We start from the raw sequence: 24,680 nt of genomic DNA on the forward strand, positions 1-24,680 counted from the left end.
AAATCTACAGCAGGATCTGAAGTTGAGCTAGAGACTTAAGTGTTGAAAGTAAAAATGTGTGTTTGCGTGTATATATATATATATATATATATATACACACACACACACACACACATATATACAGATATACATATTACACACACACACACACACACATATATTATATATATATATATATATATATATATACACACACACACATATATACACAATTATGTACACACTGTACATATCTGATCGTGGGACCACAGCTAAATTGAAGCCGCCACACAAAAAATAGCATATTCTTCCCGTGGAAACAAATTAAATATATTGTAAGAATTATATATAGCCTATATTAATAATAAAAATAATAATGGATTAGATTTATATAGCACTTTTCAGACACTCACAGCACTTCACAGAGAAGTGAGAACCCATCATTCATTCACTCCACATTCACACCTGGTGTAGACTTGCATCTTGAAAGTTTGCCAACATCTCATATTAGCATGCAAATAATGTTAATGTGCTAATGTTTAAGACTAGCCTTTTAGTCTGATTTTCTATGTTTTAAAAATCACCATTTCTGATATTTGACGCCATCTTGGAAGTATGCTAACGTCTCTTACATGAGCGTGCCAATGTTAGCATGCTAACATTTCTTATTAGCTTTTCCACTAATGTTGAGTGCTTAAACCTAAACATGATTTTTGATACTTGACGCCATCTTAGAAGTATGCTAACGTCTCTACATTAGCATGCAAACAATTTTTTATTAGCTTTTCCGCTAATGTTGAGAGTTTAAATAAAAACAAAATCATGATTTTTGATACTTGAAGCCATCTTAGAAGTATGCAAACAATTTTTGATTACCTTTTTTGCTAATGTAGAGTGTTTAAATAAAAACAAAATCATGATTTTTGATACTTGACGCCATCTTGGAAGTATGCTAACGTCTCCTACATTAGCATGCCAATGTTAGCATGCTTACATTTTTTATTAGCTTTATTGCTAAAGTGGAGTGTTTAAATCTAAAAATCAGGATTTTTGATACCTGACTCGATCTTGGAAGTATGCCAACTACTCTTATATTAGCACGCCAGTATTAGCATGCTAATGTTTTTAGTCAGCTTTTTCGCTATTGTTGAGTGTTTAAATCTAAAAATCATGATTTTTGATACTTGGCGCCATCTTGGAAGTATGCTAACTTCTCTTATATTAGCATGCTAATATTAGAATGCTAACTTTTTTAAGTTAGCTTTTTTTTTTTTTTACTAATGTTGAGTGTTTAAACCTAAAAATCATGATTTATGATACTTGCCGCTATCTCGGAAGTATGCCAACCTCTCTTATTAGCATGCTAAAATTTTAGGCTGGCTATTTAGTTCATTTTGTATGGTTACACCTAAAACTCACAGATTTGGACACTTGGCGCCGTCCACTGACCCCCGGTCAAAAGTCCATGGCACAGATAGCAGATCATTTTCTAGTGTAGTATTTAGAATGCATTCAAAACAAAAATTCCTCCGTCGTCTTGTCTTTTATAATGATTTTGAACATTCCAATAAATGTGCAGTTCCCATTTAAGGCTCCAATGAGTTCACATCAAATAGTCCACTTTCAAAGATGTTTGTTGAAAATCTTTGACAATGTACCGTAAGCTTTATCAGGACTTTGTTGGCAGAACAGTGCCCCCAGCTGGCTGTAGTTGTGTAATCGTGGTACACGTGTGGTAAGACAACTTGCAGGTAACGTTCAGGTAAAGGTTGGATTGATTCCACTCTGACAAAGTATTTGTGATATACTCTCACTACTTGTACTGCAAGTTCAAATCCATGAAAAACATTGTTTATTTCACCTTTGCAGCTCCGCCCCTTTAAAGGCGTGTCAGTGTCATTGCTGGGCCTGCGACCGGGCCTCCCGGTCGCCATGGCAACCGGCGTCTCTCCGGTGCAACGGACGTGCGTGCATGGCGGCAGGCAAGAGAAGAGGACTGAGTTGTCCATGTGAGGTCAGCGTTGACCCGTGTAAGCTCGGAACCAGGATGTGACGGAGGCGGCGGCAGATGAGATCATACCTCCTGTGTTGATGGACGGCTGGGACACCTGCAGTGCACTCTGGGAAAGATCCATGGGCTGGGGAGGGAAACACACTTGTTGGCCCAATTCCACCACTGCAAACTTATTTTTTCACACTTCAACCAACTTATTTTTTTCATACCTCAACCAATTTCTTTTTCATACATCAACCAACTTCTTTATTTTCATACTTCAACCAACTATTTTTTTTCATACTTCAACCAACTTCTTTTTTCATACTTCAAGCAAATTATTTTTTCATTCCTCAACCAACTTTTTTTTCATACCTCAACCAACTTTTTTTCATACCTCAACCTGCTTCTTTTTTCATACCTCAACCAACTTTTTAAAACAATATTCAACCAACTCTTATATTCATACCTCAACCAACTTATTTTATTCATATTTCAACCAACTCTTATATTCATACCTCAACCAACTATTTTTTTTCATACTTCAACCAACTTCTTTTTTCCATACTTCAACTAACTTCTTTTTCCGTACTTCAACCAACTTCTTTTTCCATACTTCAACCAACTTCTTTTTTCAAACTTCAACCAACTTCTTTTTTCATATTTTAACCAACTTATCTTTTTCATACTTCAACCAACCTATTTTTTCCATATTTCAATTTATACCTCCAACACCATCTTTTATACCTCCAACACTATCTATTTATACCTCCAACACATCTTTCTGTACCTCCAACACCATTTTTATGCCTCCAACACCATCTTTTTATACTTCAAACACCATCTTTCCATACCTCCAACACCATCTTTTTATACCTCCTAACACCATCCTTTTGTACTTCAAACACCATACTTTTATACTTCTTCAAACACCATCTTTGTGTACCTTCAACACCTCCTTTTATACTTCAAACACCAACTTTTTATACTTCAAACACCTTCTTTTTATGCCTCAACACCATCCTTTTATACTTCAAACACCACCTTCTTATACTTCAAACACCATCTTTTTATATTTCAAACCCGATCTAATACCTCCAACACCATCTATTATACCTCCAACACCATCTTTTTATACCTCCAACACCATCTTTGTATGCCTCCAACACCATCTTTTTATACCTCCAACACCATCTTTGTATACCTCCAACACCATCTATGTATGCCTTCAACGCATCTATTTATGCCTCCAACACCATCTATTTATGCCTCCAACACCATCTATTTATACCTCTAACACCATCATTTTATACTTCAAACACAATCCTTTTTATACTTCAAACACCATCCTTTTTATACTTTAAACACCATCCTTTTATTCTTCAAACACCATCTTTTTATACTTCAAACACCATCTTTTTGTACCTCAAACTCCATCTTTTTGTACTTCAAACACCGTCCTTTCATACTTCAAACACCATCTATTTATACCTCCAACACCATCTTTTTATTTTTCAAACCATCTATTTATACCTCCAACACCATCTTTTTATACCTCCAACACCATCTTTTAATGCCTCAAAACCTTCCTTTTATACTTCAAACACCATCTTCTACTTCAAACACCATCATTTTATATTTCAAACACCATCTTTTTATACTTCAAACATCCTTTTATACTTGAAACACCATCTTTTTATACCTCCAACACCATTCTTTTATACTTCAAACCATCTTTTTATACTTCAAACACCATATTTTTATAACTTCAACACCATCCGTTTATACTTCAAACACCATCCTTTTATACTTCAAACACCATCTTTTCATACCTCCAACACCATCTTTTCATACCTCCAACACCATCTTTTCATACCTCATACACCATCTTTTCATACTTCAAACACCATCCTTAAATACTTCAAACACCATTCTTTAATACTTCAAACACCATCCTTTAATACTTCAAACGCCATCATTTTATACTTCAAACGCCATCCTTTAATACTTCAAACACCATCCTTTAATACTTCAAACATCCGTTAATACTTCAAACACCATCTTATTATACTTCAAACAACATCCTTTTATACTTTAAACACCATCTTTTCATACCTCCAACACCATCCTTTTTTACTTCAAACACCATATATTATACCTCCAACACCATCCGTTTATACTGCAAACACCGTACGTTTATACTTCAAACACCATCTTTTTATACCTCCAACACCACCATTTTATGCTTCAAACATCATCTTTCTGTACCTCCAACACTATGCTTTTATACTTCAAACACCATATTTTTATACTTCAAACATCCTTTTATACTTTAAACACTATATTATACTTCAAACACCATCTTTTTATACTTCAAACATCATCCTTATACTTCAAATGGATGGACATCATCCTTTTATACTTCATACACCATCTTCCTGTACCGCAAACCTTTTTTTTGTACTTCAAACACCATCCTTTTGTATTTCAAACATCATCTTTTTGTACTTCAAACACCATCTTTTTATAGTTCAAACTATCTTTTAATTAAAACACCATAATTTATACCTCCAACACCATCCTTTTATACTTCAAACACCATATTTTTATACCTCCAACACTAGAGATAAATGCTTTAAAATGTAATATCGGAAATTATCGGTATCGGTTTCAACCTCCCGATTTTCCCGGGAGACTCCCCAATTTCAGTGCCCCCCCCAAAAATCTCCCGGGGCAACCATTCTCCCGAATTTCCACCCGGACAACATTATTGGGGGCATGCCTTAAAGGCACTGCCTTTGCGTCCTCTACAACCTGCCGTCACGTCCACTTTTCCTCCATACAAACAGCGTGCCGGACCAGTCACATAATATTTGCGGCTTATATACACACATAAGTGAATGCGATGTATACTTGATCAACAGCCATACAAGTCACACTGAGGGTGGCCGTATAAACAACTATAACACTGTTACAGATATGCGCCACACTGTGAACCCACACCGAACAAGAATGACAAACACATTTCGGGAGAACATCCGCACCGTAACACAACATAAACACAACAGAATAAATACCCAGAACCCCTTGCAGCACTAACTCTTCCGGGCTACAATATACACCCCCCGCTACCACCAAACCCGCCCACCTCAACCCCCAAAGTATGCTCTAGTATACTCTGGACTGAAGCTGTGTGCCTTCATTGTTTTTGTAGCTGTTGTTTTGAGGCATGTTAAAAAAAAATTAAAAAAAATAATGCACTTTGTGAAAGTCAAAGTATAGTATTTCCCATAGTTGTAGTGGGTATCAGGATTATCTCAGGGAGAGCATGTCCCAAATTACAAACTGCTGTTTTGAGGAATGTTAAAAAAAATAATGCACTTTGTGACTTCAATAATAAATATGGCAGTGCCATGTTGGCACTTTTTTCCATAAGTGGAGTTGAAGTTGTTCTCTTATTTTGGAAAACCTTGTTTTTGATTGATTGTTGAAACTTGTATAAGTAGACTGCACAGTACAGTACATATTCCGTAAAATTGACCACTAAATGGTAACAGCCGAATACGTTTTTCAACTTGTTTAAGTCGGGGTCCACGTAAATCAATACATGGTAAAGTTACATTGTTTAATGCATCCAGCGGGGCATCACAACAAAATTAGGCATAATGTGTTAATTCCACGACTGTATATATCGGTATCGGTTGATATCGGCATCGGTAATTAAGAGTTGGACAATATCGGATATCGGCAAAAAAGTCATTATCGTACATCTCTATCCAACTCCATCCTTTTATACCTCCAACACCATCCTTTTATACTTCAAACACCATCTTCTACTTCAAACACCAACCTTTTATACCTCCAGCACCATCCTTTTATACCTCCAGCACCATCCTTTTATACTTCAAACCATCCTTTTATACTTCAAACACCATCTTTTTATACCTCCAACACCACCCTTATACTTCAAACACCATCTTTCTGTACCTCCAACACCATGCTTTTATACTTCAAACACCATCTTTTTATACTTCAAACCATCTTTTCATACCTCCAACTCCATCTTTTCATACTTCAAACACCATCCTTTTATACTTCAAACATCATTTTAAATACCATCTTTCAGTACCTCCAACATCTTCCTTTTATACTTCAAACACCATCCTTTTAAACCTGAAACACTACACCATCCTTTTATACTTCAAACACCATCTTTGCGTACCTGTGACGGAATGTCACAGAAGCGCGGACTGGGAACCGTCTCCCAGTCGGTGCCGAGATCCGTCTCTTCGTCCGTCACCGCCTCATCCGCGCTATCCTCGGCGGGTCCGGAAGCTTCAGGCTCTACAAACTCCATGGACTCCTCCAGGTCAGCGCTCACCTCGAAGGGCCCCGTCCTGAGGCACGGCGTCAGTGGTGCGCAGCATCAGTCGTGTTCTCATTTGCATAGGAGGAGATCACTCACCTGCCCAGGTCGGCGTTGTCGGGGGAGACCAGGAACATGATGTTGCGCAAGGTGTGGTGGGGGTGGAGCTTGTCACTGTCCACGTGCTGCAGGTAGAGGCGTGTGAGCAGAGAAGGTGTTTGCGCATTGCCATGGTTACCTACCTGAGAGAAGCATAGGTGCAGGAGGTTGGTGTTGAGTTTGTTCAGGGCTCGGGTGAAGCGGTACCGACTCAGGTTGTCGTCGCAAAATTCGCTGGGAACAAAAAGTCAGGCAGTTGAGAGGTGAAGGCGCCCCGCGGCCTGCCAGTGGAAGCTCCGCCCACCTGTTGCACAGCTTCTTGGGCAGGTTGACGTCCAGAATGTGCGACAAGATGGTGACCAGCTGGGTGGCGTAGCACAGTGCGGCGCTGATGGTGTGGGCGGGGTTGATGTGGTCCAGTTCTGGGGAAAAGAGGCGTCGGTGACAGACAGGACGGACTGAAAGTGGGCGGGCAAAGTGAGCTACCTGGCCCCTGGTTGGTACTCTTCTCCTCCACCCAGCTGTAGTAGGCGGAGCAGTCTCCGTTGCTCGGCAGCGCGACGGCGGGGCCTGTGATACTGATGCTGGTCTCGCCGTTCTGGTCGTCCCAGACCCAACGCCCCGACAGGTAGGTCGTTCTGCGCGCCTCGGCCAGCTCGCTGACTGTGCTGGACGTCAAGGCGGCGTCACAGTCGGCCGCCACGTCGGCGGGGTCTCTGCGGACGAACGGGACACGCGTGTGAGCGCGTCGGTGAGAGCGGCGGCGGCTGTGGGCTCACCTGCTGCACGCTTTCTCTTCGCGTGCGGGGAAGATGTACGCCATCAGCTCCACGATGTGATCCCGCCGTAGTGCCGCCAGCTGACCCAGGCGCTCGTGCAGCTCGTGCTTGCGGCGCTCCAGAAGCTCTCCCAGGCGGCGGTTGTGTCGCTCAATCTTGTCCTGCTTGAGCTGATGGCGCCCGGCGCGCCGCTGCAAGCGCTGGCGCTCGTCCTGGGAGCGCAGCAGCAGCTCTTTGTCTGGGGGGGGGGGGCACAGCCGGGTTAGCTAGGACGCCAGGCGCCGCCACTACCGAGGATGAAGACCGCTCACCGCTTTTCACCTCCTCGCGAGCGCACGCCAGCGCCTCCTGCAGCTGCCGCATCTTCACGCCGCTCGCCATCATCTTCCACTTCTGGGGAACACCACAAGCATCACAAAGACCTCCCAGCCACCGCCGCCGCACAACGCTCGCCAAGACCACTCACCGTCTCGTCAGCTCGCAGCTTCCCGCGCATGGCGCCGACCACGCTGTGGGTGCACCGGGTCATGTGATCAGTACTGGTTTGCATAAACGCTGGCGTTAGCTAACCTTCACCTCTGCTGCAGCCGCTGCTCCTCCTCCTTCAGCGTCCTTAGCCTTGCCATCTTGTCGGCGTACCTGCACACACGTCACATGATCTCGCTAACCACAGCCGAGATCTTCAGGTACCTAACCATTCCGTCCCGTTGCTGGGGTGACCGTTCGTTTGATTCCGAATCCATTCTCCATTCAAACCCACTCCCGCAATGTTTCATTTGGTATCAGAATGGCAGCGGGAAAGAAGGACAAAAACTGGATTTCCCGGCAACAATTTACGTTTTGACAGGTAAGCAGAGGAGACGTACAGTAAGTGAAAAGCACTTGAGTGGAGGGAAAGGGGGCGTGGCGAAAGATTTAACTCAAATAATTCATTCAGGGAGAATTATTAACAATAAGCGTATTTTTATTCCAAATTGAATTGAATAGACAATTGGGCTCCAGGAAAAAGTGACCTTTTCACACATAGGGAGAAAGGGCGGGTGCTTGAGCAGCGCTTATTATTATTTACTTTACTAATACTCTCTCCATACTGCTACATATTAAATACTTGTATTAACAATGTGTATATACTACATCTGCTGATGTCCATCCATCCATTCATTTTCTACCGCTTGTCCCTTTTGGGGTCGCTGGAGCCTATCTCAGCTGCATTCGGGCGGAAGGCGGTGTACACTCTGGACAAGTCTCTACCTCATCGCAGGGCCAACACAGATAGACAACATTCACACTCACATTCACACACTAGGGCCAATTTAGTGTTGCCAATCAACCTATCCCCAGGTGTATGTCTTTGGGGGTGGGAGGAAGCCGGCGTACCCGGAGGGAACCCACGCAGTCACGGGGAGAACATGCAAACTCCACACAAAAGATCCCGAGCGCAGGATCGAACCCAGTAGTGATGGGTCAGGCAACACCGATGCATCGGCGCATGCGTCGAGCTCATAGAGCAAAACCCTGTGTCGGTGCGCGTACCGCTTTTAGAAAGTCACGTGACCGATCATGAGCTGTTTTGGTCACGTTACCGATACGCGAACTGTGTCGCACTGACGCCTCCTCTGTGCCCTGTGAGCGGGTCTTTTCTACAGCCGGAGAAATAATAACTAAGAAGACAAAGCGTCTAAAATTGAATACGTTGGAAAAACTGTTTTGTTTTTTTTAATAAAAATGTGTAAAAAAAAAAAAAAATCATTTCCAGGTCCACAAGCATCCTCATTCAGAACACGTTCTCTTAGATTTCCATGTTATGATACATGTTCACATTATTTATTGACTGTATCTAAAAAAGACAAAAAATATATTTTTATTTAAATGAAGTTATGAAATAATCCTAAATGAAATACAATGACTTTGTTTATATTATTGTATATACTAGGTCAGTGGTTCTCAACTTTTTTTCAGCAATGTACCCCCTGTGAATTTTATTTTAATTCAAGTACCCCCTAATCAGAGCAAAGCATTTTTGGTTGAAAAAAAAAAGATAAATAAGTAAACTACAGCACTATGTCATCAGTTTCTGATTTATTAAATTGTATAACAGTGCAAAATATTGCTCATTTGTAGTGGTCTTTCTTTAACTATTTGTAAAAAAAGATATAAAAATAACTAAAAACTTGTTGAAAAATAAACAAGTGATTCAATTATAAATAAAGATTTCTACACATCATCAACTTAAAGTGCCCTCTTTGGGGATTGTATTAGAGATCCATCTGGATTCATGAACTTAATTCTAAACATTTCTTCACAAAAAAAAAAAAAAAAAAATCTTTAACATCAATATTTATGGAACATGTCCACAAAAAATCCAGCTGTCAACACTGAATATTGCATTGTTGCATTTCTTTTCACAGTTCTTTTTGACAGACATTTTAGTGACAAACCTGAGCTTGTGCTTCACTGAGTTTATGAACTTACATTCATATTTTGTTGAAGTATTTTTCAATAAATATATTTAAAGGATTTTTGAATTGTTGCTATTTTTAGAATATTTTAAAAAAATCTCACGTACCCCTTGACATACCTTCAAGTACCCCCAGGGGTACACGTACCCCCATTTGAGAACCACTATAAGCGGTAGAAAATGGATGGATGGATGTACTAGGTCATAAAATCAGTGTCAGTTGAGTCGGTCCATAGGTTGCCTGTAGGGATTTTTAATGTCCAGCAGATGTCAGTATTTAGTGACACAGTATCGACACAGTATCAATACAGTTTTGCAATGTGTCGAAACGCTTCATGACGCCTCATCAACCCATCACTAGAACCCAGGACCTTCGTATTGTGAGGCAGACACACTAACCCGTCTTCCACTGTGCTGCCATCTGCTGATGTAGCAGTTGTAAAACAAAACAAGAAAAAAAAAGGCTGATATGCGTCAAAATGTCAAATATCTACGTGATATCAATCCGCATATCAAGCACGCAACTATGACAACGACACCACAAAAAGAAAAACATAGCCATGGTATTGTAACTTATATCTTCTTTACGTACGTTTTGTAATTTAAAGTTAGACAGGAATTTAATAGGAATGTTGGAAACAATATTTTGGTGTGTGTACAAATACAGAAATAAGTATTAATTAAAGCTGCAAGCAGCGTTGTTCGGGCCCGTGTATTTGGCAGGTGCTAGTCCTAAGTGTCCCAATACTTTTGTCTACTTGTAGTCTGAAGTGTCCCAAGACTTTTGTCTAGTGTACCTACCTTGTCTGCATTGTGTGGGCACGTTGGTGCTTCCTGCTTTTAAGCAGCCATCTTAAAAAAACAGCACCGCAGGAGCATCAGTGCAGCGGGTCTTTGAAGGGTCATAAAATCAAAACCGGAGCAGGTATCACAACTCTTTCGCCAACTTTTAATCAGAAGGGTTCAATCTCTCTCCTGTGTTAGTTTGAAGCCGAAACAACAAACGCGCTCAGAGGAGATAATGTTTGAGGAAAGGTGACGGGTTATTACAAAAATATTGTGTTGAAGGGGGAATAGCAAACTTCCTGTATATTTTAGCTGGGGGTTGTCAGTTTATGAAATGTAGGTCTAAGTGAGACCTACATAGAGGTTTTTGTTTCATCTCTGTCCGACCTTCCCAGTGGTAGTTACAGGCAGTTTTGTCAGATTTTTCATCCGAGGAGCAGTTTTTTGTGCGTTTTATTAAAAAATTGCTGTAGAGCACAATTTTTAGATTTGGGGTTAGGTTTTTTCATTACATCACAGTTTTAGCCAGTCCTGATGTGTGTGTTCAGTTTGGTGAGTTTTGAAGCATGTTAAGGGGGTCAAATTACAGCTGAAAGAGGCAAAAGTGACTTATTTTAGTACTTTTTTGTCTTGAAGGGGGAATTGCCAACTTCCTGTTGATTTTAGCCCGAGGATGTACAATTATGAGAACTAGGTCTAAGTCAGACCTACATAGAGGATTTTGTTTCATGTTTTTCCGACCTTCCTAGTGGGAGTTACAGGCAGTCAATTTTTTTTTTTTTTTCTAGGGGGCGCTAGAGCGCAATTTTGAGTTTTGAGGTTTGGTTGTTTGATAAAAAGTTTTGCCGTATATTACTGATGTGTGTGTAAAATTTGGTGAGTTTTGAAGCATGTTAAGGGGGTCAAAGTAGTGCGCAAAGCTGCGGAAGAATAATAATAATAATAATTAAAGCTGCAAGCAGCGTTGGACGGGCCCGCGTATTTGGCAGGTGCTAGTCCTAAGTGTCCCAATACTTTTGTCTACTTTTAGTCTGAAGTGTCCCAAGACTTTTGTCTAGTGTACCTACCTTGTCTGCATTGTGTGGGCACGTTGGTGCTTCCTGCTTTTGAGCAGCCATCTTAAAAAAACAGCACCGCAGGAGCATCAGTGCAGCGGGTCTTTGAAGGGTCATAAAATCAAAACCGGAGCAGTTATAAAAAAAGCGCTTCTGTTGTTGTATTCACAAGGGTTCAATCTCTCTCCTGTGTTATTTTGAAGGCGAAAGGACAAACGCGCTCAGAGGAGTTCGTTTTTTAAGGAAGGTGACGGGTTTAAAAAAAAAAATTGTGTAAGTGAGACCTACGGAGAGGTTTTTGTTTCATGTCTCTCCGACCTTCCCAGTGGGAGTTACAGGCAGTTTTGTAATTGTTTTCTTCCGAGGAGCAGTTTTTTCTCCATTTTATTAAAAAAATTCTGTAGAGCGCAATTTTTGAATTTGGGGTTAGGTTTTTTTATTAGATAACAGTTTTTGCCAGTCCTGATGTGTGCGTTCAGTTTGGTGAGTTTTGAAGCATGTTAAGGGGGTCAAATTACAGCTGAAAGAGGCAAAAGTGACTGATTTTACTAAAATTTAGTGTTGAAGGGGGAATAGCAAACTTCCTGTAGATTTTTGCCCGAGGAAATAAATTAAAAAAATTTAAGTCTAAGTGAGACCTACATAGAGGTTTTTGTTTCATGTCTCTAGACATTCGTACTGGGAGTTAGAAAAAGTTTACTTGGTAGGGGGCGCTAGAGCGCAATTTTGAGTTTTGGGGTTTGGTATTTTTACCAAAGAGTTTTGTTCGAGTTTTTTTATGTGTGCGTCAAATTTGGTGAGTTTTGAAGCATGTTAAGGGGGTGAAAGTAGTGCGCAAAGCTGCGGAATAAGAAAGAATAATAATAATAATAAAACGGACGAATAACAATAGGTCCTTATGTCCCATTGCATAAGGACTCCCTGTGGGAGTCCTTTTGCAATGGGCCATGGCGGGCCCTAATAATAATAATAAAACCTTAGAAATTCAATAGGTCCTTATGTCCCATTGCAAAAGGACTCCCTGTGGGAGTCCTTTTGCAATGGGCCATTGCGGGCCCTAATGATTGTGTGAATGTTTCCTAAACTATTGTTATTGGTATGCTAAGAGCTCAGTGCTAAGCTAGCGCCAGTTAGCTGCTGTGCTACAGCTAACGACGCCAAATACTAAGTCGACTACTGTTGTTATGCTAACAGGCAAGTGCTAGCTCCGGTTAGCCGCGGTGCTAAAAGCAAGCGAGGCTAAATACTAAGTCGACTATTATAATGCTAAAAGCCACGTGCTAAGCTAGCTGCAGTTAGCTGCTGTGTTAACGCTAGCGAGGCTAAATACCACGTCAGCTAGTGTTATTGTTATGCTAACAGCTACATGCTAAGCTAGCTAACGCTAACGAGGCTAAATACTAAGTCAGCTAGTGTTATTGTTATGCTAACAGCTACATTCTAAGTTAGTATTTAGCCTCCTTAGCGACCATCATATTAGTTGAATAAAAGTACGACTTTGTAAGATTGATGTTGTTTGTGTGGCGCCTATGACAACGTTAATGTCCGCTGGAAGTATCCAAAGAAAGGCTGGTCGACGTCTCACCTTTCGGCGTTGCTGCCGTCCAGGTACGCGAAGTCTCCGGCCTGGACGCAGCGGGCGCACGTCAGCCTGCGGCGGGACGTACCGCACAGCGGGCACCGCTCCACCGCCACATACAGACCCTCCGCGTCGTCCACGGACTCCACCATGACGCCGGCGGGCAGAGGCGGGCGAAGCGGCGGCCTTCCCGCGGGGCCGGCGGCTCGGACTACCGCTGAGGACGCCATGCTAGCTAAGCTAACCGCCGACGTGTTTGCTAATCAAAAAAATGCGCCCGACGTCATCAGCCGCTAACGCTCCATGGTGACGTCAGACAAGAATGTTTCGACGAGCGGGCTGACCCCGCCGCATTCCGGTTGTTGCTTCGTTGATTTTGTGACGTCAGTCCCCAGGGGCGTAGTTTACCTTTAATTCAGCTGGGCGGTGACGTTATGTTAAATTCAATTTAGGTCAAGATATGAAAATACAGGTAAAAGCCAGTAAATTAGAATATTTTGAAAAACTTGATTTATTTCAGTAATTGCATTCAAAAGGTGTAACTTGTACATTATATTTATTCATTGCACACAGACTGATGCATTCAAATGTTTATTTCATTTAATTTTGATGATTTGAAGTGGCAACAAATGAAAATCCAAAATTCCGTGTGTCACAAAATTAGAATATTACTTAAGGCTAATACAAAAAAGGGATTTTTAGAAATGTTGGCCAACTGAAAAGTATGAAAATGAAAAATATGAGCATGTACAATACTCAATACTTGGTTGGAGCTCCTTTTGCCTCAATTACTGCGTTAATGCGGCGTGGCATGGAGTCGATGAGTTTCTGGCACTGCTCAGGTGTTATGAGAGCCCAGGTTGCTCTGATAGTGGCCTTCAACTCTTCTGCGTTTTTGGGTCTGGCATTCTGCATCTTCCTTTTCACAATACCCCACAGATTTTCTATGGGGCTAAGGTCAGGGGAGTTGGCGGGCCAATTTAGAACAGAAATACCATGGTCCGTAAACCAGGCACGGGTAGATTTTGCGCTGTGTGCAGGCGCCAAGTCCTGTTGGAACTTGAAATCTCCATCTCCATAGAGCAGGTCAGCAGCAGGAAGCATGAAGTGCTCTAAAACTTGCTGGTAGACGGCTGCGTTGACCCTGGATCTCAGGAAACAGAGTGGACCGACACCAGCAGATGACATGGCACCCCAAACCATCACCCAACCATGCAAATTTTGCATTTCCTTTGGAAATCGAGGTCCCAGAGTCTGGAGGAAGACAGGAGAGGCACAGGATCCACGTTGCCTGAAGTCTAGTGTAAAGTTTCCACCATCAGTGATGGTTTGGGGTGCCATGTCATCTGCTGGTGTCGGTCCACTCTGTTTCCTGAGATCCAGGGTCAACGCAGCCGTCTACCAGCAAGTTTTAGAGCACTTCATGCTTCCTGCTGCTGACCTGCTCTATGGAGATGGAGATTTCAAGTTCCAACAGGACTTGGCGCCTGCACACAGCGCAAAATCTACCCGTGCCTGGTTTACGGACCATGGTATTTCTGTTCTAAATTGGCCCGCCAACTCCCCTGACCTTAGCCCCATAGAAAATCTATGGGTTATTGTGAAAAGGAAGATGCAGAATGCCAGACCCAAAAACGCAGAAGAGTTGAAGGCCACTATCAGAGCAACCTGGGCTCTCATAACACCTGAGCAGTGCCAGAAACTCATCGACTCCATGCCACGCCGCATTAACGCAGTAATTGAGGCAAAAGGAGCTCCAACCAAGTATTGAGTATTGTACATACTCATATTTTTCATTTTCATACTTTTCAGTTGGCCAACATTTCTAAAAATCCCTTTTTTGTATTAGCCTTAAGTAATATTCTAATTTTGTGACACACGGAATTTTGGATTTTCATTTGTTGCCACTTCAAATCATCAAAATTAAATGAAATAAACATTTGAATGCATCAGTCTGTGTGCAATGAATAAATATAGTGTACAAGTTACACCTTTTGAATGCAATTACTGAAATAAATCAAGTTTTTCAAAATATTCTAATTTACTGGCTTTTACCTGTAAATAGGTTGAGGTAAAAAAAATAAAAATGGTTGAGATGTAAAAATAATTATGGTAAGGTATGAAAATAAGTTGGTTGATGTGTGAAAATAAGTATTATTGAGGTATAAAAGTATTTATGTTGAGGTATAAGAATAATTACAGTGACGTATGAAAAGTTTTTGGAGTTTAAAAAAAAATACATTGAGGTACGAAAATAGGTTGGTAAAAAATATACAAACCCCGTTTCCATATGAGTTGGGAAATTGTGTTCGATGTAAATATAAACGGAATACAATGATTTGCAAATCCTTTTTCAACCCATATTCAATTGAATGCACTACAAAGACAAGATATTTGATGTTCAAACTCAAACTTTTTTTCTTTTTTTTTGCAAATAATAATTAACTTAGAATTTCATGGCTGCAACACGTGCCAAAGTAGTTGGGAAAGGGCATGTTCACCACTGTGTTACATCACCTTTTCTTTTAACAACACTCAAACGATTGGGAACTGAGGAAACTAATTGTTGAAGCTTTGAAAGTGGAATTTTTTCCCATTCTTGTTTTATGTAGAGCTTCAGTTGTTCAACAGTCCGGGGTCTTCGCTGTCGTATTTTACGCTTCATAATGCGCCACACATTTTCGATGGGAGACAGGTCTGGACTGCAGGCAGGGCCAGGAAAGTACCCGCACTCTTTTTTTACGAAGCCACGCTGTTGTAACACGTGCTGAATGTGGCTTGGCATTGTCTTACTGAAATAAGCAGGGGCGTCCATAAAATAGACGGCGCTTTGATGGCAGCATATGTTTTTCCAAAACCTGTATGTACCTTTCAGCATTAATGGTGTCTTCACAGATGTGTAAGTTACCCATGCCTTGGGCACTAATGCACACCCATACCATCACAGATGCTGGCTTTTGAACTTTGCGTCGATAACAGTCTGGATGGTTCGCTTCCCCTTTGGTTAGGATGACACGATGTCGAATATTTCCAAAAACAATTTGAAATGTGGACTCGTCAGACCACAGAACACTTTTCCACTTTGCATGAGTCCATCTTAGATGATCTCGGGCCCAGAGAAGCCGGCGGCGTTTCTGGATGTTGTTGATAAATGGCTTTCGCTTTGCATAGTAGAGCTTTAACTTGCACTTACAGATGTAGCGACAAACTGTATTTAGTGACAGTGGTTTTCTGAAGTGTTCCTGAGCCCATCCATCCACCCATCCATCCATTTTCTACCGCTTATTCCCTTTTGGGGTCGCGGGGGGCGCTGGAGCCTATCTCAGCTACAATCGGGCGGAAGGCGGGGTACACCCTGGACAAGTCGCCCATGTGGTGATATCCTTTAGAGATTAATGTCGGTTTTTGATACAGTGCCGTCTGAGGGATCGAAGGTCACGGTCATTCAATGTTGGTTTTCGGCCATGCCGCTTACGTGGAGTGATTCCTCCAGATTCTCTGAACCTTTTGATGATATTATGGACCGTGATGTTGAAATTTCTTGCAATTGCACTTTGAGAAACGTTGTTCTTAAACTGTTTGACTATTTGCTCACGCAGTTGTGGACAAAGGGGTGTACCTCGCCCCATCCTTTCTTGTGAAAGACTTAGCATTTTTTGGAAAGCTGTTTTTATACCCAATCATGGCACCCACCTGTTCCCAATTAGCCTGCACACCTGTGGGATGTTCCAAATAAGTGTTTGATGAGCATTCCTCAACTTCATCAGTATTTATTGCCACCTTTCCCAACTTCTTTGTCACGTGTTGCTGGCATCAAATTCTAAAGTTAATGATTATTTGCACACAAAAAAAGTTTATCAGTTTGAACATCAAATATGTTGTCTTTGTAGCATATTCAACTGAATATGGGTTGAAAATGATTTGCAAATCATTGTATTCCGTTTATATTTACATCTAACACAATTTCCCAACTCATATGGAAACAGTGTTTGTATTTTGAGATATAAAAATACATATTTTGAGGGATGATAAGTTGGTTGAGGTATAAAATAATTATGTTGAGGTATGGAAAGAAATATTTTGAGATATGAAAATATGTTGGTTGAGGTATAACAATTATTATTTAGAGATATGAAAATAAATATTTTGAGGTATGAAAACAAGTATTTTAATATATGAAAATGAATATTTTGAGATATGAAAACAGGTTGGATGAAGTATAAAAAAATAATCATGTTGAAAATATTTATGTTAAGCTATAAAACGCAGCGGGAATTTATTTGTCATCAAACCCAATGCACATCTATTTACAAAGAAACAGGAAGTGATGTCACTGCTTCCGGAAGCCTCTTAAGATGGGATAAATGTTCTCAAAGGCTTCGTAGATCTCGCTGCGCTCTTTGGCTCCTGAAAGAAAGCAGCCAGGAATGACTGACATCTGCCAACGTTATGGCATTAAGCTAGCGTTAGCGTGACAACAGTTAGCATGCCAATGCCAAAGTTGGAATGCTACCTGTTGGCATGCTAACTGTTGGCATCCTAACATTAGCTTAACAGCCAACTGTCGACATGCTAACGGTTGGCTTGCTATCTGTTGAAATGCTAACGTTAGCTTAACAGCCAACTGCCAGCATGCTAACGTTAGCTGAACAGCCAACTGTCGACATGCAGATACAGGAAGTTACCGGTCAGGACCACCTTCCCCGACACGAAGATAAGCAGGACGATTCGAGGCTTCACCATCCGGTAGATGAGGCCCGGAAACAACTCGGGTTCGTAGCTGCCGGGTGACAAAAGGTTCTGTTGCCGACCTGTGGGCGTGACGACGGCAAGAGGTGGTACCTGCTGAACTGCTGGTGGGTCAGAACCAGTCCCTCCAGTCGGATGGGGAAGCAGACGTCGCAGCTGGCCACCATGTTCTGGATCTTGAAGTCCAGGAAGCGAGCGGAGAAGCCCAACTTCTGCACCACGCGGGCATACTTCCTGGCCGCCAGTCGAGACTGCTCCTCGCTGCACACGGTCAGAAATAAAAGGGTTCAAGCGCACCACCACCGACCCGGAGGGCCAACTGGGCTGGTAAGCGGTACCGACCTCTTAGCTCCGGTGCAGACCATCTTCCCTGAGCTGAAGATCAGTGCTGTGGTTCTGGGCTCGCGGATCCTCATGATGACGGCGGCAAAGCGCTTGAACAGGAAACACACTGTGCTCTGTCAAGAATCTAACACGCTAAGCTAACACTCTACCTTGGGGTTGTACTCGGCGTTCCTGGCTTGAAGAGCGATGAACTTGAGGTCTAGAGGACAGCCCAGGTTGACAGTGGACACGATGTTCCTGCACATCCACACGTCAGCGAGCGGTAAGAGTCACGTAGCGCGGACAAGACGAGCGACCTACTGCAGCTGAGGGACGATTCCTGACCTCTCGGTCACCGGCGTCATGGGGGTCATGGGGGCCATGGGCGTCATGGGGCAGAAAAGGGAGGGGCCGGCCGTGGGTGACTCCTGCGAGGGTTTATTTGGGGTCACCGAGGAATTCTGGGAAGGGAAGTCCAGTCCAATGCCGCTGTGGTGGGACGTGTTGACACCTGCGGGCAAACTCACAGGTGGGTTCACCTTTCGCCACCCAGCCCTGCCCACACAGACCACAACCTCTTTGCCAAACCCACACCTGCGTCGTCCTGCGCTCCGAGCTCATCAGGAAGGAAGCTGAGGTCCAGCTCGTCCGCCAGCTCTCGGCTGGGCCCCGCCTTTGTCGACTGGTGGGTGGAGTCCTGACTTGTAGAGGCGGGGCTTGGAAGTGGGTGGGCGGGGCTGTGAAGGCCCAGGTCCTCCCCCACCATGAGGCAGGAGTCCTAAAAATGTGTATCATTTTTATTACCAAATCCACAACACAAATATCACTGCAGAGGTAATCCTTCACCCCACAGGTGTACACTTCAAGATACTGATTGGACGGCGGGATTATTGCATGGACTAGCAGGTAGTGATGGGTCCGGCAACACCGACGCATCGGCGCATGCGTCGAGCTCATAGAGCGAAACCCTGTGTCGGTGCGCATTTCGCTTTTAGAAAGTCACGTGACCGATCATGAGCTGTTTTGGTCACGTGACCGATACGCGAACTGTGTCGCACTCCCGCCTCCTCTGTGCCCTGTGAGCGGGTCTTTTCTACAGCCGGAGAAATAATAACTAAGAAGGGACGACTGAAGTGTTGATATCAACCAAACCTAACCCCCCCCCCTCTATATCCCACACCCCGGATTGTAAATAATGTAAATAATTCAATGTATATACTCTGATGATTAACATGTGTGATGACTGTATTATGATGTTAGTATATATCTGTATCATTAATCTATTTAGGTGGACCCCGACTTAAACAAGTTGAAAAACTTATTGGGGTGTTACCATTTAGTGGTCAATTGTACGGAATATGTACTTCACTGTGCAACCTACTAATAAAAGTCTCAATCAGTCAATGAAAGAAATCGTCTAAAATTGAATACGTTGGAAAAACTGCTTTTTTTTTAAATAAAAATGTGAAAAAAATTAATTAAAAAAAATCCCAGTCCACAAGCATCCTCATTCTCAACACATTCTCTTAGATTTCCATGTTATGATACATGTTCACATTTTTTATTGACTATCTAAAAAAGATAAAAAATATATTTTTATTTAAATGAAGATATGAAATAAATGAAATACAATGACTTGGTTTATATTATTGTATATACTAGGTCATAAAATCAGTGTCAGTTGAGTCGGTCCATAGGTTGCCTGTAGTTATTTTTAATGTCCAGCAGATGTCAGTATTTAGTGACACAGTATCGACACAGTATCAGTACGGTTTTGCAATGTGTCGAAACGCTTCATGACGCCTCATCAACCCATCACTACTAGCAGGCGAGGGCGCAGGCGCTGACTCTTCGCCGCTTCTCCACGCTATTTTTTGCTATTTTTACTGACATCTAGTGAGATTTTTACCGATATTTAGTGACTGATGTACCCTGCCAGCTGTATCTTGAACTATATCATTTAGCCGCTGAAAAGACTTGATTCGACATCACTGTTTTGTGGACGTATCATACCTGCTCGCGCCATCCTACGTGTACTCGGCTAGGACTAGCATTAGCAAGCTACCACTTGCCAAAGTGTCCTAGCATTAGCCACTGCAAGCTACCACTTGCCAAAGTGTCCGTGTGCTCCACCAACATACCCCGGGTGTCGGCTCCACTGCTGGGGCTGTGTGCGGAGGTCCCCCACAACGTGCACTACAGCTGCCAAACTGTGTGTGCAGGGACTACGGCTGACTGTGGACACCGGGACCACAGCTCATCTACGCAATATACACCATTGCAGCTGCTAGAGCTCAACACCCGTGGCCCTCTATGGGGCCTGACAGTCATCAAACAGTCAAGACTCCTTCGTCACCCCCGCTACATTCATAGGGCGTCCATCGGCGATTTGTGTACATCAACACCAGGAGATCCTCTGTGGTCAGCAGCAACACACTCTGTCGCAACTCAATCATGTCATCTGAGCACCGTCACCAAGGGAACTGAAAACACTCCTCAGCTGTGTACCTGGAGAGGCTGAAAAACTGGAATGGGTTCCGGTGTTCTCCGTCCCCTGGAAAAAAATATCCTCACACCAAACACCAAACTCTAACTTTTCAATGTCCAGTCCAATGTTCCCTCTAATTTGTCCATGTGTGTGAGCAAACGCCAATTTCCCTGAGCATTCAGTGGAGCCCATGTAAGCGAGGTCAGACATGCACACTGTGGCTACACCAGCAGCACACCTGTCCCAAACCTGACTAAATAACAAGTTCAATCTCCATCCATCCATCCATTTTCTACCGCTTGTCCCTTTCGGGGTGGCGGGGGGTGCTGGAGCCTATCTCAGCTGCATTCGGGCGGAAGACGTCGTACACCCTGGACAAGTCCCCACCTCATCGCAGGGCCAACACAGATAGACAGACAACCTTCTCTTATTATTATAATCAAATGACAGCAGTCATTTCCATGAGGTTATTTTCTAATATAAGTGTTTAGGCCCACTTATAATAACAATAACAAAAAATATTGTTTTTCATGAACTGTGTACTTGTATTGTTTGTCTGGGTGGAGGTCCTCCTTTGGAAATAATTTGTACCCCTTTCAGACATTGCATTTAGTTACTATTAAAACATTCACATGTTGCACAATGAGATGTAAGCATGGGATCATCTGTACATTCCTGCAACTTCCTGTTTGTTAAAAAATATATTTTTATTAGTATTTATCTAATATACTAACACCATATCATGATTAATATTTATAAATTAAGATTCCTAATAAATGACACTAGAATAAGCACACATTTGATTGGTAAATCAATCAATCAATCAATCAATCTTTATTTATATAGCCCTAAATCACAAGTGTCTCAAAGGGCTGCACAAGCCACAACGACATCCTCGGTACAAAGCCCACATACGGGCAAGGAAAAACTCACCCCAGTGGGACGTCGATGTGAATGACTATGAGAAACCTTGGAGAGGACCGCATATGTGGGTAACCCCCCCCCCCCCCCTCTAGGGGAGACCGAAAGCAATGGATGTCGAGTGGGTCTGACATAATATTGTGAGAGTCCAGTCCATAGTGGATCCAACATAATAGTAAGAGTCCAGTCCATAGTGGGGCCAGCAGGACACCATCCCGAGCGGAGACGGGTCAGCAGCGCAGAGATGTTCCCAGCCGATGCACAGGCGAGCGGTCCACCCCGTCATAGTGTAACGACTTAGAATGACACTTTGTGTGGTGTTGGAGTTGTCCGACTTTTTGTGTGGCTGTAAACGCATCACTGGCTAAGTGCCATATGTGCATGTGTTGGCGCAAGTGAGAAAGAGCGAGTGGCTGCTGTTGATATAACAAAGTTACTTTTGGTCTGGTTTGTACTGCAGAAAATGACCAGTTTTCCGAGATATGTTTTTTTTTACTAATGTTTTGGTGATGTGTTTATGACCGACAACTAAGAGTTTTGCTCAGTAAAGTGATGGATGGAATTCATGTCCTCAAAGCGTCTCGACAGACGTTACAATATTTGAACAATGATGACGAAAACTGTTTTCTCCGTCGTGTCCGTGTGTCGAAAATTGTTATGCGCTTATTTTTTTATTTGATTTTGTGCGTGGCATAGATTTTGACGTGCGCAGAGGACGCTTGAGCAGTGCGCAATTGCAGAGGCGTGCACCTTAGAGGGAACGTTGGTCCAGTCCCTAACAAACAAATCTGTCACCCATTTCTCTACGGACACTCTCCACAATTGAAAGTTTAGTAGTTAAATGTAAACATGCACTCTCTATAACAATACTCTTTATTTACCGCCCACGTAGACAACACCCGGATTTCATTGCAGAAACCGCACTCATCATTCTGCACATTATACTTGGAGACCTAAACATCCATGTGGACACACCCTCAAATCACTCTGCTGCTGAATATTTGGAGGTCCTGGACTTCTCTAATCTCAGACAACATTTCGAGGTTCCCACCCACAACAGGGGCCACTCCCTCGACATGGTGATCATTGACGCTGTCCCCATCTCTAACCTCCATGTTTTTGCCAACATCATTGATGCCAGAGGACAATAACAGCGGTCCAAAGATGGAGCCTTAAGGCACTCCAGCCTGACAGTCGAAATTCAGGGAACGTTTCGTTTGAATCACAAGCCAAAGAGCGTTTATTTCATAATGACGACCACAAAACAGTACATATATGACGTACGTGCACACCTGTCAGGTGATGGCTGTCCGAACAAAAGTGTCCAATTCTTCAACACATTGAATGTTATTGCTCAATCGTGTGTTGATTGAAAGGTGGTCGATCATGATCATGCTGCAGGTTACTTACATTTGCGATCGAATCATCAAAGTACCGCTCCAACGCCAACTCCTCCATCGTTGCACAACCACGTGACCTGCTACACAACTTGACACAGCTGCAGCCAATCAGATGACGATGACGACGACTTTGATTGATTGAATTGATTAAAACTTTTATTAGTATAAGTATATAGTAGTGATGGGTCCGGCAACACCGATGCATCGGCGCATGCGTCGAGCTCATAGAGCGAAACCCTGTGTCGGTGCGCGTACCGCTTTTAGAAAGTCACGTGACCGACCATGAGCTGTTTTGGTCACGTGACCGATACGCGAACTGTGTCGCACTGACGCCTCCTCTGTGCCCTGTGAGCGGGTCTTTTCTACAGCCGGAGAAATAATAACTAAGAAGAGAAAGCGTCTAAAATTGAATACGTTGGAAAAACTGTTTTTTTTTTAAAATAAAAATGTGTAAAAAAATAAATAAATAATAATTTCCAGGTCCACAAGCATCCTCATTCACAACACGTTCTCTTAGATCTCCATGTTATGATACATGTTCACATTATTTATTGACTGTATCTAAAAAAGACAAAAAATATATTTTTATTTAAATGAAGTTATGAAATAATCCTAAATTAAATACAATGACTTGGTTTATATTATTGTATATACTAGGTCAGTGGTTCTCAACCTTTTTTCAGCAATGTACCCCCTGTGAATTGTTTTTAATTCAAGTACCCCCTAATCAGAGCAAAGCATTTTTGGTTGAAAAAAAAAAGATAAAGAAGTAAAATACAGCACTATGTCATCAGTTTCTGATTTATTAAATTGTATAACAGTGCAAAATATTGCTCATTTGTAGTGGTCTTTCTTGAACTATTTGGAAAAAAAGATATAAAAATAGCTAAAAACTTGTTGAAAAATAAACAAGTGATTCAATTATAAATAAAGATTTCTACACCTAGAAGTAATAATCAACTTAAAGTGCCCTCTTTGGGGATTGTATTAGAGATCCATCTGGATTCATGAACTTAATTCTAAACATTTCTTCTCAAAAAAAAAAATCTTTAACATCAATATTTATGGAACATGTCCACAAAAAATCTAGCTGTCAACACTGAATATTGCATTGTTGCATTTCTTTTCACAGTTCTTTTTGACAGACATTTTAGTGACAAACCTGAGCTTGTGCTTCACTGAGTTTATGAACTTACATTCATATTTTGTTGAAGTATTATTCAATAAATATATTTATAAAGGATTTTTGAATTGTTGCTATTTTTAGAATATTTTAAAAAAAATCTCACGTACCCCTTGGCATACCTTCAAGTACCCCCAGGGTTACGCGTACCCCCATTTGAGAACCACTGTACTAGGTCATAAAATCAGTGTCAGTTGAGTCGGTCCATAGGTTGCCTGTAGGGATTTTTAATGTCCAGCAGATGTCAGTATTTAGTGACACAGTATCGACACAGTATCAATACAGTTTTGCAATGTGTCGAAACGCTTCATGACGCCTCATCAACCCATCACTAGTATATAGTATATAAGTTTTTCAACTTGTTTAATTAGGGGTCCACGTTAATCAATTCATGACAAAGTAGTTAATTGATTGGTACGAAATAACAGTTTTCATTCATTTAGTCATCTTCATAAATTTTCATCCATGCTCGTCTGCGTCTTTCCGCAAAGTTTAAAACAGAATGTGTCGTCACACGCACT

At 42.1% G+C, this 24,680-nt stretch overlaps 1 protein-coding gene across 5 annotated transcripts; it reads right to left on the reverse strand.

Moving 5' to 3' along the window:
• Positions 1-1,503: 1,503 nt before the first annotated feature.
• On the reverse strand, positions 1,504-23,114 carry atg14 (autophagy related 14). Of its 5 annotated transcripts, none has more exons than XM_061925188.1 (16): positions 22,987-23,114; positions 18,762-18,945; positions 18,513-18,678; positions 18,338-18,425; positions 18,186-18,277; positions 17,937-18,104; positions 7,793-7,855; positions 7,683-7,725; positions 7,528-7,609; positions 7,217-7,454; positions 6,924-7,153; positions 6,742-6,859; positions 6,581-6,671; positions 6,438-6,523; positions 6,195-6,369; positions 1,504-2,117 (listed from the first exon to the last, which is right to left on the reverse strand). In XM_061925188.1, the coding sequence occupies exons 1-16, from the start codon at positions 23,032-23,034 to the stop codon at positions 1,995-1,997; spliced, it is 1,995 nt and encodes a 664-aa protein (XP_061781172.1). In that variant the 5' UTR covers positions 23,035-23,114; the 3' UTR covers positions 1,504-1,994. The 5 variants fall into 5 exon arrangements, with proteins under 5 accessions (XP_061781172.1, XP_061781170.1, XP_061781169.1 ...); XM_061925186.1 differs by having other exon boundaries at positions 7,528-7,606; positions 18,489-18,678; XM_061925185.1 differs by having other exon boundaries at positions 18,489-18,678.
• Between the last annotated feature and the right edge of the window lie 1,566 nt (positions 23,115-24,680).

Source organism: Nerophis lumbriciformis, linkage group LG29, assembly GCF_033978685.3.
Source record: "Nerophis lumbriciformis linkage group LG29, RoL_Nlum_v2.1, whole genome shotgun sequence".
In the NCBI taxonomy this organism is placed as follows: Eukaryota; Metazoa; Chordata; class Actinopteri; order Syngnathiformes; family Syngnathidae; genus Nerophis; species Nerophis lumbriciformis.

Coding starts and splice junctions, on each gene's coding strand:
- atg14 (XM_061925185.1), bottom strand. CDS start 23,034: ATGGAGGAGTTGGCGTTGGAGCGGTACTTTGATGATTCGATCGCAAAT. Junction 7,610..7,682: donor AGCTGCGAGCTGACGAGACG/GTGAGTGGTCTT, acceptor GGTGTTCCCCAG/AAGTGGAAGATGATGGCGAG. Junction 7,154..7,216: donor GAAGAGAAAGCGTGCAGCAG/GTGAGCCCACAG, acceptor GTTCGTCCGCAG/AGACCCCGCCGACGTGGCGG.